Source organism: Colossoma macropomum, unplaced genomic scaffold, assembly GCF_904425465.1.
Source record: "Colossoma macropomum unplaced genomic scaffold, Colossoma_macropomum, whole genome shotgun sequence".
Lineage (NCBI taxonomy): Eukaryota > Metazoa > Chordata > Actinopteri > Characiformes > Serrasalmidae > Colossoma > Colossoma macropomum.
The window spans coordinates 11,290,975-11,307,601 of record NW_023494803.1 but is presented as its reverse complement, the minus strand read 5'-3'; the positions used below and the strand labels follow the sequence as shown (position 1 = coordinate 11,307,601).

The following is a 16,627-nucleotide window of genomic DNA, read 5'->3' as shown; positions in this document are numbered from 1 at the left end:
CGGAGCTGCATATTGCAGACCCCTGGTTTAAGGGTTTAATAACAAAGCTCCTTCAGGCTGTTCAGGCACACATCCATTTTCCCTCAGGAGTATATATCTGCTCAGGCTTTCATCTAGAAGATATCAGATACAAACAGGCCTCCACTCTGACCAGCCAGAACATTTACCACCTCATCAGACCTGGACATCACATGACCAGCCGACCCCGCGCACACTCCATTCATTTACTTATTCTGTCATTCTTTCATTCATCACTCATTCATCTGAGGTCCTGCCATCAGAGACAGAAAGAGAGAGAGAGAGAAGAGAGAGAGTGATGGGGACAGAAAGGGAGACAAAGGGAACAGAAAGAGAAAGAGATGTAGAGTGAGAGAAATAGAGCAAGGAGAGATAGTGAGAGAGGAGAAAGATGGAGCGGTAGAGAAAGAACAAGGAGAGAGAGAAAGCAGAAAGAAAGAGATCAAAGAGAATGATGTAGAGAGAGAACAAGGAGAGGTGAAGAGAAAGGGGAAAGGCAGAGAGAGAACAGAGCATGAGACAAAACAAAAAATACAGAGAGATGTAGAGAGAGAGAGAGACAGAGAGAACATGGAGAGGTAGAGGGAGAGAGAGAGAGAGAACAAGGAAAGGCAGTAAGAGGATAAAGAGAGAGGGAAAGGTAGAGAGAACAGAGAAAGGAGAGGTATGGAGAGGTGGTTTATGGCAGGTTACTGAAGGGTGTGTGTGTGTGTGTGTGTGTGTGTGTGTGTGTGTGTGTGTGTGTAAGTGGAGATGTGTGTTAATCTCTTATTCATGGCTGTGTGTGTTTGAGTGCACTTCCTGAGACCTGTATTCCCTTACACACACACACACACACACACACACATACCACATTCACACACACCAACCAACACACACGTGCCTCTGTCTGTATGTGTATGTGTGTGTGTGCGCGTGTGTGTGTGTGTGTGTGTGTGTTTCAAATGCAGCAGGAGTGTGTGAGAAAGAGAGAGAGAATGAGTGAGACAGTGTGTCTGTATGAGAGTGATAGACAAATGAATCAGTTCCAGCAGCTTAATTGAATGATGTGTGTGGGCAACAAGACAGCAAAATAATGAAACATTATGAATGCTGCAGTCACTGGCTCCAGCCTGAGGCAGTGATGTGTTGTTTACAAACAAGTCAGTTCTTTTAGATGAGCCTTTAAGGTGAACGCAATCCAGATTTTTTTTTTTTTTAAATTAAGACAATTCAAATGCATAAACCTTATGATGCTGTAGCTGAAAATCGCAGGACGTGCTCATTAAAGTTCATTAGGCTAGTAGAGTACGCTCATTCAACCGCTTAAGGCTAGTAGAGTACACTTAATTAACTGCTTTAGGCTAGTACAGTATGCTAATTTAACCATTTTAGGCTAGTAGAGTACACTAATTTAACTGCTTAAGGCTAGTAGAGTACGCTCATTCAACCACTTAAGGCTGGTAGAGTACACTGAATTAACTGCTTTAGGCTAATACAGTGCACTAATTTAACTGCTTTATGCTAGTAGAGTACACTAATTTAACTGCTTAAGGCTAGTAGAGTACACTAATTTAGTTGCTTAAGGCTAGTAGAGTATACTAATTTAACTGCTTTAGGCTAGTAGAGTATGCTAATTTAACTGCTTTAGGCTAGTAGAGTACACTAATTTAACTGCTTTAGGATAGTGGAGTACACTAATTTAACTGCTTTAGGCTAGTGGAGTACACTAATTTGGTTGCCTTAAGCTAGTACAGTATACAGTATGCTAATTTAACTGCTTTAGGCTAGTAGAGTACGCTAATTTAGTTGCTTTAGGCTAGTACAGTATACAGTACACTAATTTAACTGCTTTAGGCTAGTAGAGTACGCTAATTTAGTTGCTTTAAGCTAGTAGAGTACACAGTACGCCAATTTAACTGCTTTAGGCTAGTAAAGTACGCTAATTTATCTGCTTTATGGCTAGTACAGTATACAGTACGCTAATTTAACTGCTTTAGGCTAGTAAAGTACGCTAATTTATCTGCTTTATGGCTAGTACAGTATACAGTATGCTAATTTAACTGCTTTAGGCTAGTAGAGTACGTTCATTTAAGACAGAAGACAGACATCGCTCTGCATGGTGGGAGGTACCGTCAGGTATTCATATCATTCTCCAAAAATGTTATAGACTGCAGAGGTCCTGTTTGAATTTGAAGATAAATTACCAAGTCGAAATTCATTTTAGCACTTAATATTATTTTACTCTGCCAACGTCACAACAAAACAAGTGCCTTAACACACCACAGGCACAACTGAAGTCTGAATGACTGCGGCTAAGCTAACCAGGATAGCTTAAGTTAGAAAAGATATTTCTCTGTTCTTATGGTTACCTCAGCAAGCCTGAATGTTTCCACATCATTCACTGAGTAGAAATGGGAGTTTGTAGAGTAATATAGAGGTTATAAAATCTCATTTTACAAACATTTATTTACAGGAATGTTTTTTAAAGGAGAATTTTGGTATTACTAAGTTGTTAAAGGCCCAGCAGAGTATTTTTCCTCCTTACTCAAGGTGTTATATTAGCAGGAAGTATGAAAACCGTAAACAGTGCCACTGAGAAGCTTCTATACAAAACACTCTGTTTAATGTTGTTTTTGTTGAAAAAATGAGGAGGTAAGTTAAATGCATAAAATTGTTTGTGAAAATGTTTATTTTTGAATAATTCAGAATTGTTCACAGTGGTGGTGATAGGAACCAGAGATCCACCTCCAAAAACTCCCTCACAGAAAGTTATTACATGAAATGGTTACAAATTCACTGCCTGATGACTGAGACATTGTTTTACGATAAGTTTGAGAAGATTTTGGCCTTAAAATCCATTCATGGTGGAGGGATACATGCAGGACTTTGTGAGGCAACATAGTCCCCAAAGAAAACTTATTATTTCATATTTTCCACTATTGTCCCATTATCAACATTCCATATAAAACTCAGAAGACACGTGTAGGTTCAGTGGTGGTTTCACACCAAACCACTCTGAATCCCTCTGTTTACATCTCAAACACTGAATTATGCATAATCATTGAAATATTGGCAGAATTCCTTTTTGATTGCAATGTCCTTCTGAATATAAACTCAGTACAGTAACAGGCTTTGAAAGGTGAAAAAGTGATGCTTCACACATACAGTGTCCATGAAAAGGCTGAAGGTCAGGGTTGTTGTCTTACACAGTGAGATTAGAGAGTCTGTGGTATTGCTTATCTTATCCGACCACACACACCCACATACACGCACACGCCTTCCTGAGCATACAAAAACACCTTACCTGCTTATAACCAAGCCTCAAATTACAGCAGTCTGACTTCACGCAACTACTTCACACAACTACACACGCATACGCAACAGTAAACCTCAGTTACGTCAGTATTCTCTCTTTCTATGGAAGGGCCTTGTTTATCTTGTTTACTACAACATGGTAAACAAGCGCACCATGTCTCAACACATGCTGTAGGACTCCTTGACCATGTATGGTTTTTTTTTCAGTGCAGATTTCTTGCGTTTAAAGTATGATTGTGTCAGTGGACAGTGCTTCAATCAAAATTTATTATTGCTTTATTAAAATTTTGACATAAATTATAACTGAATGGTGAAATGTTGTGCTATTGTAGGTTTGGTGGAATTAATCATTTAATCTATCCATCAATCTATGTATCTCTCCACCTATCTCTCTGACTGTCTAAACAGAACCGTTTCGGTCTGTCCATGACAAGCCAGTCCAGACAAATAATTGTCTAAATTAATTAACTTTTTAAAAATAACGATGTTGTTCAGTCTAGTATTAGCAACAAATGACTTTGAACAGTTGCTGCTTAATAAACTCTGCCTTAACAGTAGCGCTGTGTCTTTTACCTGCTACTTTAGCTAGCATTATCTATTTCCAGTTACTAGAGTTAGCTAGCATTGGCTATTTTCAGTTCGTAGTGTTAGCAGAGCCAGTTTATGAGGAGTCTGGCCGCTTCCTATTTCTCCTGTTATATCAAAAACAGGACTGCAAAACAGCAGGGGGTGCCCACAAGCGAGTCCTCAATGAATGGGAGTAAATGGAGTTCAATGGCTAAAAACGAAAGGTTAAAATAGTTTCTAATCATTCGCCCAGAACTTCCCTTTAATGTTAGAAAGTAGAAGGATGTGCATGAGGCGCCGTTTTAAACTCCTGTAACTCGAGTTTAAAAGCTCTTAAAAATATACCAGTTAAAATGTTAATGCTGTTCTGTGTTCAGGAAATGAACGTATTCTTTTATATTAAAATGTTTAAGCATTTATAAACTACAATCTTGCTCAAATGCTCCATCCATTCACTTTGGACTCGCTGAGGAGCGACCCTCTAGCATTTGAGAAACCCAGAAGACATTACAGGGTAGTAATTCTTCTCTCTAAAAGTTCTCTGGTGTTAGCTATTTTGACTTAGCAGAGTTAGCTAGCATAAGCTATTTTCAGTTAGCAGAGTTAGCTAGCGTTAGCTGCAGAGTTAGCTAGCATTAACTGATTCGTTGGCATCTACCTTTGTTTGACTGCAGCTTTCTGTTTATTATATTAATTGCTGTTTTTCTCGACTATATGACAGTTTAAAGGTGTTTACTGTAATGGCTCAGTAAGAGCAATGCTGTCAAAATATAGATTTTATATCTATCCCAGATAGCGTTTACTGGGCAGCCCACTGGTGGTTAAGCAGAGTGTTAGATTAAATACTACTTTACATCACTCATTTTTCACTCGTCTTTCTTATGTTATCCTTAGTAAATTAGTTTAGTAAATAAGCAACAACATTTTCAACGAAGTCATTTTATATTATGCCTAGTTTTTCTCTCAGTTGTTTGTAATATTTGTCTTTATTTTCCAAACTGAAAGACAGTGTGCATTGAACATCTGTTTGAGGAGATTAAAAAATCTGGGTGGTCAGAGGGTGGACCTGCAGTGGACTAATACATGCTTGCTATATGTATATTAATTTCATGTTCCATCTTGATAATGAATATTTTTTGCTTGTTGCACCAGAATAAGCCTTCTCTATTAGTTGCAGTTCAGAATTCCATTAAAGAGCTTAAAACTGAGCATTAGGAGATGCATATAATAATAACGGATATCTATACATATTTTAATTCATAGATATGAATACACTTTATTTCTGTCCATACTGCCTAACCCTTAGTCCATACTGCTTTTGAACTTGTATGTATGTGTGTGTGTGTGTGTGTGTGTGTGAGAGAGAGAGAGAGAGAGAGAGAGAGAGAGCGGTTCCTCAAAGCTGTCCTCCTGCAGCAGGTCGGCGCAAAAACAGAGCCGGCGGGACGGGGCACATGAGCTTAATTCCCCCACAGGTAGCCAGATGGCACTGAGAGAGAGACATTAAAGAGAGAACGACACCAAGAGTGAGAGCAGAAATAATGAGGGAGAGAGAGAGAGAGAGAGAGAGAGAGAGAAAGAGAAATAAGAGAGCAATTATTTTACTTGTATAAATAAGCCCATGATAATTTAATTATGTATGAATTGTTTCTCTCTGTTTGCTTCCTGGAACAAGTGGAGATATTTTATTATGATTCAGATTTTTTAACTGGCAGGATTTTGGCTATTTTCCCTGCTGTGAACAAGAATTTTCCAAACCCAATATATTTTTGTCCAACATACATTTGACAGTGACACCGACTTCAGAATGATGACGTGTCCTGAATGATCTGTTCCCTGATGGCATCTCCAGATGTGTATTCTCATTGCAAGATCACATCTGGCCTCCACACTCTTAAAAAAGATGGTTCTTCAAGGGTCCTATAGTACCGTTTCATGCTTGAATGGCTCTTTGCATTGTGAAAGTGTTCTTCAGATTGAATGTGTTGTACATGGTTCCATATAGACCCTTTTGGAGCTATGTAGAACCATTTTCAAAAAGATTCTAGATAGAACCACATCCAACACATTTTCATCAATCTGAAGAACTATGTCACCATGCAAAGAACCATTTAAGCATGAAAGCATGAACTCATTTTTCTCAATAGAACCATGCCTTCTGCTAAAGAACCCTTTAAGAACCTTCTTTTATGAGAGTGCACAGACTAGGGAGGTTAGTCTCTCTCAAAGAGTTCAGGGTCACAGTGAGGCCTAACAGTGACCAGTTGGTTAGTGGTTTGGCTAATACTTGCGTATGAACTGGTTCTGTAGTAATGTGGGTCAGAAGGCCGGAGCCGCCTGCCTGTTCCGTCTCACTGTTCATCTGTGTGGTTCAGACAGCAGACAGCTGTCAAGCCCTGTGAGCTCCGTTTCTTTATAAACCGCAATCATCCACATAATCCCACAGTTTCACCTCCAAATCCTCATTTTCAGCTCACGAGACCGCACCACACACACACTGACACACTGATCTGTGCAACAGTACAATAGTACACTCATACCCAGAAAAGCTATATGTGAACACAAAGCACAACCCCATTTCCAAAAAAGTTGGGTACGCTGTGCAAAATGTAAATAAAAACAAAATTCAATGATGTGCAAATCATTTAAACCCTATTTTTTATTGAAAATAATACAAAGACAACAAATCAAATGTTGAAACTGAGAAACTTTATTGAAAAATATATGCCCATTTTGAATTTGATGCCAACAACATGTTTCAAAAAAGTTGGGACAGGGGCAACAAAAAGCTGGTAAAGTTGTGTAATGTTAAAAAAAAACCTGGTAGTTGATTGACAACAGGTCACTAACATGATTGTGTGTACAAAAGCATCCCAGAGAGGCTGAGTCTTTCAGAAGTAAAGATGAGGAGGGGTTCACCACTCTGTGAAAGACTGTACAGGCAAATAGTGCAACAATTCAAGAATAACTTTTCTAAACATAAAACAGCAAAGAACGTTTGCTTTTCATCATCTACAGTATGTAATATCATTAAAAGATTTAAAGAAGAGGTGATGAAACAAAGTAGTAAACATGCCCCCATCCCAACTTTTTTGGAATGTGTCGCTGGCATCAAATTCAAAATGGGCAAATATTTTTCAAAAAACAATAATATTTCTCAGTTTCAACATTTGATATGTTGTCTTTGTACTATTTTCAATGAAATACAGAGTTTAAATAATTTGCACAGCATTGCATTTTGTTTTTATTTACATTTTGCACAGTGTCCCAACTTTTTGGGAAATGGGGTTGTACATTTAATTCAGTTCATTTTATTTCTGGCTCCAGGGTCAGTGCTATAGGCGGAACAGGTGACTGGGGACCTCTGCATTACTGGGGGCACATCATGAGTAAATGATCATTAATTTTCTTATTGTTGTCACTGGTCATGAAACCCTTCTCACTGGCTGTGTTTACATGCAAAGATATTTACCAATCCAATTGAATATATTTCGATTATAGGTTAAGACTGAGGTGTTCATATGCTCACTCTACTCAACAATCAGACGAGCAGCGGTGAGCAGTGCTTGTGTTTTTAATTGCTTTATAATGTTGTCAGACTCAGGAAAACGTACTTCACATGTACTTTTTAAAGAAGTCCGAGAGGAAGACGTCGTGTTCTGAGACACATAAGCTGGACGCCCGTCCCACCGCCGCCTTTTAAAGCTCAGAGCATAAACTCCGTCTCCTCTGCAGACCAGTTTCTGCTCCCGCCATGTTGAACGTCATAAACTTGCTATGAGGTGACGCACATGCAGAACGTACTTAATCTTTCAGATTGGGAATCAGATACAGGCGTTTACATGGCTATTATTCTTCTATTTAACAGATTATTTACAGGATTACCCACCTCGTTCAATCGGATAGAAACTGTATTGCGAATGGCCTCAATCGGACTAGTCTGTTCCGACTGAGGCGTTTACATGGACGTATTCTATTTCGATTTAGCTATTAGTCGGATTGTTTATGGATTATTAGGCTGCATATAAACGTGGCTACTGATGTAAGGTGGGCCCCACCCCCTTGATATGTGAAGAGACCTGATAGGAATATGAAGAGCAAGACCCAGCATCCTTCCCGCCCCTCCACAAAACCTAACCAGGAAAACCGACACAAAACCTAACCAGGAAAACCGAGAGGCGATAAGGTGTTTGCAGTTTGCATAATCATGCATATTAATACATTTTTGCCTTGTTAATGACTGTTAAGGTTTAGGGATGCTTCTATGTCATTTAAGTAGCATCATTTATGATGCTTCCATTACTTGCTAGCTACATTAGCCACATAGCTCCCATACAAAGTAAAGGTCCAAACTTCAGACACCAATTTGAAACTGCAAATTTAATTGTAAATTTGCTATATGTATATTAATTTTGTATAAAAATTTTTAGCCAAACAACTCCTTAAAACGTATGCGCTGAGCTCAAGTGTAAGAATGTTCTGGAAAGTCCAGGCTGTAGTGTTTCAGACAGTGTGTTCGTGTCCTCTCACCTGGCTCTCGGTACCTGCTCCGTCAGCAAGGGGGAGGCGTCGTGCTGATAAACTGGAAGGTCACGTCTCTTATTTCACCCCCCAGTACAGTCCGATCCCTTCTGCTCTAAACATGCCACAGCACAGTGCAGCAAAATGAATCACACATTAAAGAGAAAACAAAAAACAAATGTACATAGCTTTCCCCACCTTACACCAACTGAAGTTGATCAGCAAAGACATGCTTGGTGTCTGAACTTTGCTTCGTTAGTTTTGCACTGTAGCTATGAGGCTAATGTAGCTAACAAGCAATGATAACTGTACAGCACCAATTAGGGCTGCGCAAACTGCATGGCTAAATCACACACTTGTTTCAAACCATGCTGTTGTTAGGTAAACTCATATTGACTTGCTTGTGTAATTTCTGTATGTCATAGTGAACATTCAATGGACCTACATGCTCTGTGTTCACTGTAACATTGAGTGGACCTATGTGCCCTTTGTTCACTTCAGTATTGAATGGACCTGTGTGATTCGTGCTCATTGTAACATTGGATGGACCTTGGTGCTCTGTGTTCACTGTAACATTGGATGGACCTATGTGCTCTTTCTTCATGGTGACATTGAGTGGACCTATGTACTCTGAGGTCATTGGAACATTAAATGGACCTGTGTGCTCTGTGTTTATGGTGACATTGAATAGACTTATGTACTCTTTGTTCACTTCAATATTGAATGGACCTGTGTGATATGTGCTCATTGTAACATTGGATGGACCTTTGTGCTCTGTGGTCACTGTAAAGTTGGATGGACCTATGTGCTCTTTGTTCATGGTGATATTAAATGGACATATGTGCTTTCTGTTCACTTTAATATTGAATGGACCTATATGCTCTGAGGTCATTATGGACCAATGTGCTCTGAGGTCATTAGAACATTGAATGAACCTGTGTGTTCTCTGTTCATGGTGACATTGAATGGACCTGTGTGCTCTTTGTTCACTTTAATATTGAACAGACCTATGTTTTCTGTGCTTACTGTAACATTGAATGGACCTCTGTGCTCTGTGTTCACTGTAACATCAGATGGACCTATGTGCTCTGTGTTCACGGTGACACTGAATAGATCTGTGTGCTCTCCGTTTACTTTAATATTGAATGGAGCCATCTGAGGTCAATAGAACATTAGAACATTGAATAGAATGGACCTATGAGTTCTGTGTTCACTGTATCATTGAATGAACCTATGTGCTCTGTGTCTGTGTTTTTGCAGGAACGGTTTGAGTCGCTGTTCCGAATCTATGATGATCAGACGTCATTCCAGATGTTTAAGAGTTTCCGGAGAGTCCGGATTAGCTTCAGTACGCCGGAGGCTGCAGCTCGCGCTCGCATCGAGCTCCATGAGTCTGAGTTCAACGGCTCCAAACTCAAACTCTACTTCGCACAGGTGAGTGGGAGGGAGCATTTGCATTTTTGGCAGAACCATTCTTTAAATCAGGGTTTCTCAAACCACTGGGCCCCAGAGTACAACTGGGCAGCGAAGCACCCTCTGGTGGTCCTCAGGCCAATACTGGGGGGGAGGTGCGTGGTCTGCAGTGGGCCTTGATGGCACTTTGTGAAAAATCAGTAATAAAAAAACTGTGTTAATAAAAAGAGTACTGTATTATTATTACTGTGTGTATAATGGGCTTGAGAGTTTAAGAGATCTGAAAGAAAGATGAACAAAAGGCATCTGTGGTTGTTTGTCTCTCTCAGGTGCAGAACTCAGGTGAGGATGTGGATAAGACGTACCTGGCTCCACCCCAGCCTATGAAACAGTTTCTCATCTCCCCACCCGCATCTCCACCTGTAGGGTGGAGTCAGGGGGAGGACGCCACGCCCGTCATCAACTACGACCTGCTGTGTGCTGTGGCCAAGCTGGGGCCAGGTACACATACGCACATACACACTTATATATGTGCACATAAATATTATACATCATCAGTATTATAAGAAAGCCTTGTATCTCCAAAATGGTAACCTGACTTTTGAACCATTTTGTACGTCCACTATCTGGCCACATTATTAGCAACACCTAGATTGTACTTCCACTAACTGGCCACGTTATTGGAAACACCTATATTGTGCTTCTACTCACTGGCCACTTCATTAGGAACACCTACCTTATGCTTCCATTAACTGTCCACTTTATTAGAAACATCTACTTAGTACTACCACTGAGAGGCCACTTTATTAGAAACATCTACTTTGTGCTTCCACTCACTGGCCTCTTTATTAGAAACACTTACCTTGTACTGCCACTAAATGGCCACTTTATCAGAAACGTCTAGGTTGTACTTCCACTCACTAGCCACTTTATGAACTCCACATACCTTATGCCTCCACTGTCCAGGTGTACAGTTACAGACTAGTCCATCTGTTGCTGCACTGTTCATCAGCCCCCTCGACTCATTCATCATAGGTCAGTTTCTGACCACAGGACCGTTTTTACATGTTAGTCATTGTCACTATAAACAGAGTCGAATTTGCTCGTTTGTAGTCTAGCATTCAAATCAGATGATTTTTTTCCATGTTTCCTGTGCATATTTGTATATACGCACGGTTTCTTTTCAGCACCATCAGAAAACATCAGTGTGCTTCTCACAACCATCTCTCAGACATGCAAAACAGATGAGCATGTAACGTGAAGAGGTGAATAAGCTTAACAAAATGTTATGTCTAGACAAATGGCCACAGTGGGTCACCAAGAGGTCACCCCATCAACAATATCGTATATCAGACAAAGAAAACTGTGTAGACTGAACTATAAATTGATGTTTTAAATTGAATCCAACATTGAATTTGGAAACTGTCTACAAAACAGGCAAAGAGCTCCAAGCAACTACAGTAGGCCTGTACTACCATCACAATACGTACAACTAACCAAGGAAATTAAAAAAATGGTTCACCTATTGCTTTGAACTTACATCTTACTTATGTTTTGCTCTTTTTTGATGATAATACACGTTTTGACTTCCACTTTTTGACGTCATTTTAAATTTGAGAAATTCAGTGAACACAGTTTTCACTACAAATGTAGTCGATCAGCCAAGATGTGTGTTCCAAATTTAACTTCTTTTGTTTAGGGCTGGAGCTACGAGACTAATGTTGCTAACAAACACCTCTCTCAACCCACTCAGACCACATCCAGGTCTGCATTAATAAGGAGCTGGATGCAGTTTGAGCAGGTTTGAGAGAGATTTTGGAGATGTATTTACAGAAAAGATTTGGGTGACTATTGACTTCTAGTGTTTCTGTTAGCTACATTTGCCTGATAACTCCAGCACCAAAGAGGCAAAATTTGGACACCAAATGTGTCTTGGCTGATGTGGAAAATAGTGCAAATTGTATAAATACAAATACAAATACAAAAACAAGGGCCACCATAAACTGGCAGCAGAGTGGAGACTGCCCATTCTGCTCTGCCAAAAAGACAAAGACTTACTCATTTTACATTTTAGTGCTGTGTTGTTTGGAGATAAAGTTTATTTGGACCTCCTAACTATGCAGGGTCAGCCATCAGGCACTGTGCTTGCCAAGAGCTCCTATCAGCTTTAAGACAGAGGGAGTGCTTTGTTTACTAAAAGATTTAAATGCCTGCAGCTCCCTCTGCTGGCTGAGAATGAAAGGACGCCTCCGGTGGCCTGATCTCTTATCACTTTTCAGCTGGCCCGTCTGGTCTCTATGGCAACCCTGATTCGATCGTCCTGCGTTTGTGTGCATCTGCGTGTTTTTCCACGGGGGCCGCGCCTTTATTGGGCAACCTCTCAAAGAGCTCAAAAATATACAGTATCTGTAGATTGTCCATTGTTGCCTTTCAATAGCCACCAGGAAATTAGCTCAAAGGCCATTGTTTGGAGCACATAAAAGAGGCTTTCTGCATTGTTGTGTGTATGTCAGTACAGTGCTGGTGAGTATTTGGCACCATGCCTTATCTGAGGCTTTACTTCATTCTAGCTGCCATTTATTGTACTCTGTTGTGTACTCTGTACTCTGACACTGCTGTGGCATTGACTCAAATAGCATTAATATTTTTCTAGTCAGCACTAACTGGCTAAGTAATATACTAAGTCCACTGTTACCCTTACTAATGCACATTCACATTTTCATAAATATATTAGTGGTTTGATCTCGAACCCTATTTATAAATACAATTTTATATATGTACATATGTAAGGTTTTTTTAGTACATTGTCATTCAGCATGAAAAAGCAACGATAGACTCTATACTTTACAAATCACAGAATGTTCATCGTTTTGCAATTTCAAGGCCACAGAATGTGAGAGACCATATGTTGTTATCTATAAGATGAATTCCTTTCAACCATAGTCATCAGAAATTTCCCAACTTTCTTATGAAATAAACGCTGACTCGGCATTCAGGTGAGAGCCGGGTTGTTATCCTTGGTTTTAAGGAAGTCATCTGCTCACCTCTGTTATTTCTGTAGGGATTAGTTATAAGCTTTACCTTTAATGGGGCTTCGAGCTTAACTGATAATCTGACTACACAGTAGAACACCGGGCAGGAGTTAAAGGGCCAGGGAAATGCAGGTTAAAGGCGTACTCCTGTACCACATTCAGTCCTGTACAGTACCATAAACTCAGTGACAGACAGAGTACCATATATCCCCATAAAGACCTGTATACCTGTCCCTATCCATACTAATCCATACTGACCCATACTAACCCATACTGTCCCATACAGTCCTATTTACTCCCATAAACCCATACAAAGACATACTGAGCCATACGGACCCATACAGTCCCATACAGCCATAATGATGCATACTGACCCGTACAGTACTAACCCATATTGTTCTATGCAGTCCTACATACTCCCATAAACCCATACAACTCCATACTAATCCATACTGTCCCATATAGTCCTACATACTCCCATAAAACTATACATATCCATATTGAGCCATACTGAGTCATACACCCATACTGACCTATACTGACCCATACAGTCCTATACAGCCCTGTATACTCCCATAAACCCACACTGACCAATACAGTTCCCTATACTCCCATATGCCCATGCTCACCCATACTGACCCATGCATTCTCTTGCACTCCCACTGCCATGCACTCCTACTAACCCATACTGACCCATATTGACCCATACGCTGTTATTAATTCATGCTGACCCAAACAGTCCCATACGCCCATACTGACCTATACGGTCCCTTACACTCCCATATTCCCATAGTGACCCATACTGGCCCATACCTTCCCATGCACTTCCATATGCCCCTAATAATCCATGCTGACCCATACACCAGTATAGTCATACTGACCCATATAGCTGTACTGACCTATACTGGCCAACATAGCCCCATACAGCCAGACTGACCAATACTGACCCATACATCTATGTTGACCCACGCAGTCCCATACACTCCCATATGCCAATATTGATTCATGCATTTCCATAATGATCCATACTGACCCTTGCAACCATACACCAGCAGTGATGGAAAGAGAGCGTGGCTTAGCTAGTTAGCAATGTTGAAATAGCTGAAGCCAGTGAACATTTTGTTTAGCTTGTGAGTCAGACATTTATCTTCACAAATCTTTATTACGTGACAGAAAGACTACACCCGATCTATCCTAACAGTGTGACCTTACAAAATAAATATCATTTGAATTGAATAAAGCACTTGGAATCTAAGTATTACAACAGAAACTTAGTCGTGTTCTACAGTTTCTGATTAGGTTGAATTAATAACTGGCTTTAAATGTACGTATTGTGATATAAACTAAGTCTATTCTACAGTTTCTCATTAGGTTGAATGAATAACTGGCTCTAAATGTAGGTATTGTGATATAAACTGAGTCTGTTCTACAGTTTCTCATTAAGGTTGAATGAATAACTGTCTCTAAATGTAGGTATTGTGATATAAACTGAGTCTGTTCTACAGTTTCTCATTAGGTCGAATGGGCTTTTTACAGTGTTCTGTAAAACTTGTCCAACCGTACAACAGTAGCTCTGAAAGAGCATGGATAGGACAATTAAGTCAAATACACGAGACTTTGAAACTGTTGCTGCCTGTTCCATTGTTGTGATGGCACATATAACTAGGAGCTAGTTCACATGACCATGTTTGTGATCAGATTACAATAGTAACTCTCTCTCTCTCTCTCTCTCGCTCTCTCTCTCTCTCTCTCTCTCTCTCTCTCTCTCTCTCTCTCTCTCTCTGCAGGGGAGAAGTATGAGCTTCACGCGGGCACAGAGTCCACTCCCAGCGTAGTGGTGCACGTCTGCGAGAGCGAGACGGAGGAGGAAGAGGAGGCCCGGCCCAAGATGAAGATCGTCCAGACCAGACGTCCCGAGAGCCCACCGAAAGTCTTCAACTAAAACCCCCCTCCACGCTCTCACACACTGCACGTGTCCTCTGTCTCAACCTGTCTCTCTCTCTCTCACTTGCTGTGGGGGGGGAGACACCCTTCATTTCAGCTCTAATAAAAATTATAAAATAAAATTTTAAAGATGATCGGGCCGGTCGCTGAGGGGAGGGGCTTGTTTCGGTTGCCTCTGTGATGGATGGACAGAGTTGGTCTGGACTGGAGGAAACGAAAGTGACACACTTGACACATCACTGTCCCACGGAGCAGACAGGGTGGCGTTTTTTTTGGGGAGGGTGGGGCGGGGTCTGAACCACCCCCCTCTCCTTCAATTCAAGCACTTTTTCACTCACTCATGTAGAGTTAGTCACATTAGTGTAGCAATAGGTGCTGTAGTGATATATCTATCTGTAGTAGTAGTGGTTTACTATCAGACTTTGTTACTATCATTCACTGACAATTCAGAAATGCTTTAAAAAAGGGAAGCAAAAAGTTATTTTCATTATTGTTTTTTTTTCGCATATCAGGCGATGTGTCGGGTTTAGACGCCACACGGTCCCGATGTGTGTGACGAATGTACTGAGGGTTAATCGCGAAAACACACACTGTCTGAGGTGTCGTGAAGAGGTTGGATACTTTGAGATGTTTGTTTACTCAACTAGCTGTGTGTCGTTGTGATTCTTCTTCTTATTATTATTATTAAAAATATGAATATTATTGTTACCATGTATTTGATACTACACATTTTTTGCATGCTTACTGCTGTAGTTAATCCGGAGCAAGGTGAGTTTTATACTGAACCGCAAAGATGGAGCGAAATGTAATGTGTTTTGACACATATCCCGCTTAGGTTGTACAGTTGTGGGAAAAATTTGTATATATGTATCTTTCGAACATTTGGGAAGTGAAAAAAATCTTTATTATGCGTTTTATTTTCTTTATAGTCCATCCTCAGCACTGTGCTTTTGCTCCGTTGCTGGTCAGCCCGCTTGGTGTCTTTCTGCATGTTTTCCTCTCTCGTCCCCATGTTACATTTTTTAAATTTGTATATTTTACATTTATGGCATTTGGTGGATGATTTTATCCAAAGCGATTGAGAATTTAATCAGAGGTAGGCCAAAATAGCGTTAGGAGTCTAGCCCAGGGACTCTTACTAGTATAACTATAGCAACCACTTGTATGGCATCTCCATAAATGGGATATAGCATTAAGGAACTGGGGCGTTTTACAGCAATGCTGATTAATAAATTGAAATACTGTTCACTGAAACGACTATGAGAACCAAATTATGCATGAAAAAGGTGACAATATTCAATCCTAAGGGTCCGTGTGGTTTGTACAGGACATTTGTCAACATTACTGTGATTACAAACCCTTTAGAACCGTGTTTGGCCTTTAAAAACTGTGTGAAATCTGATGCAAAATATTCTTCATGTGAAATACCTCTGTGTGAAATATTCTTTCAGTTGCTTGGCCCTTAATTAGACCTTAAAATACCCCTGTTTGACCCCATGCTTAGCCATCTCAGCATGATCACAATGCATTTTCTTAAGCGAATGAGATGCTTTTTGCATGCTACATGAGCTTTTGCAATAAATAGGTGGAAAAAAAAAGACAAAAAGAAAGCCCACATACACGCAGGGCAGAACTGTGACCTTGTGACCTGTGCTTTGGGCGATAACGCTTCATACTCTCTCGTCTCATTGCTCCCCGGCTTGTACGTCAAAACAGTGAACCTGAGCCTTTGTGGAGAGGCCAAATGTTAAAAGCACTGCAGTAAAAAAAAAAACAGTGAACTGTATGTGGACTGTAGTGGACTGGCCACCACAGAGGGCTCACCTCATGAAAGC

At 40.3% G+C, this 16,627-nt stretch overlaps 1 protein-coding gene across 2 annotated transcripts in view; it reads left to right on the top strand.

Annotated features, from left to right (window-relative positions):
* Positions 1-15,405, top strand: part of rcan3 (regulator of calcineurin 3) — a 57,704-nt gene extending 42,299 nt beyond the window's left edge. For both annotated transcript variants that reach the window (XM_036593540.1, XM_036593541.1), the window contains exons 3-5: positions 9,664-9,837; positions 10,146-10,317; positions 14,636-15,405. In XM_036593540.1, coding sequence (XP_036449433.1) covers positions 9,664-9,837; positions 10,146-10,317; positions 14,636-14,790 — 501 coding nt within the window. In that variant the 3' untranslated portion in view covers positions 14,791-15,405. The remainder of the gene's footprint in view (positions 1-9,663; positions 9,838-10,145; positions 10,318-14,635) is intronic.
* Positions 15,406-16,627: the final 1,222 nt, after the last annotated feature.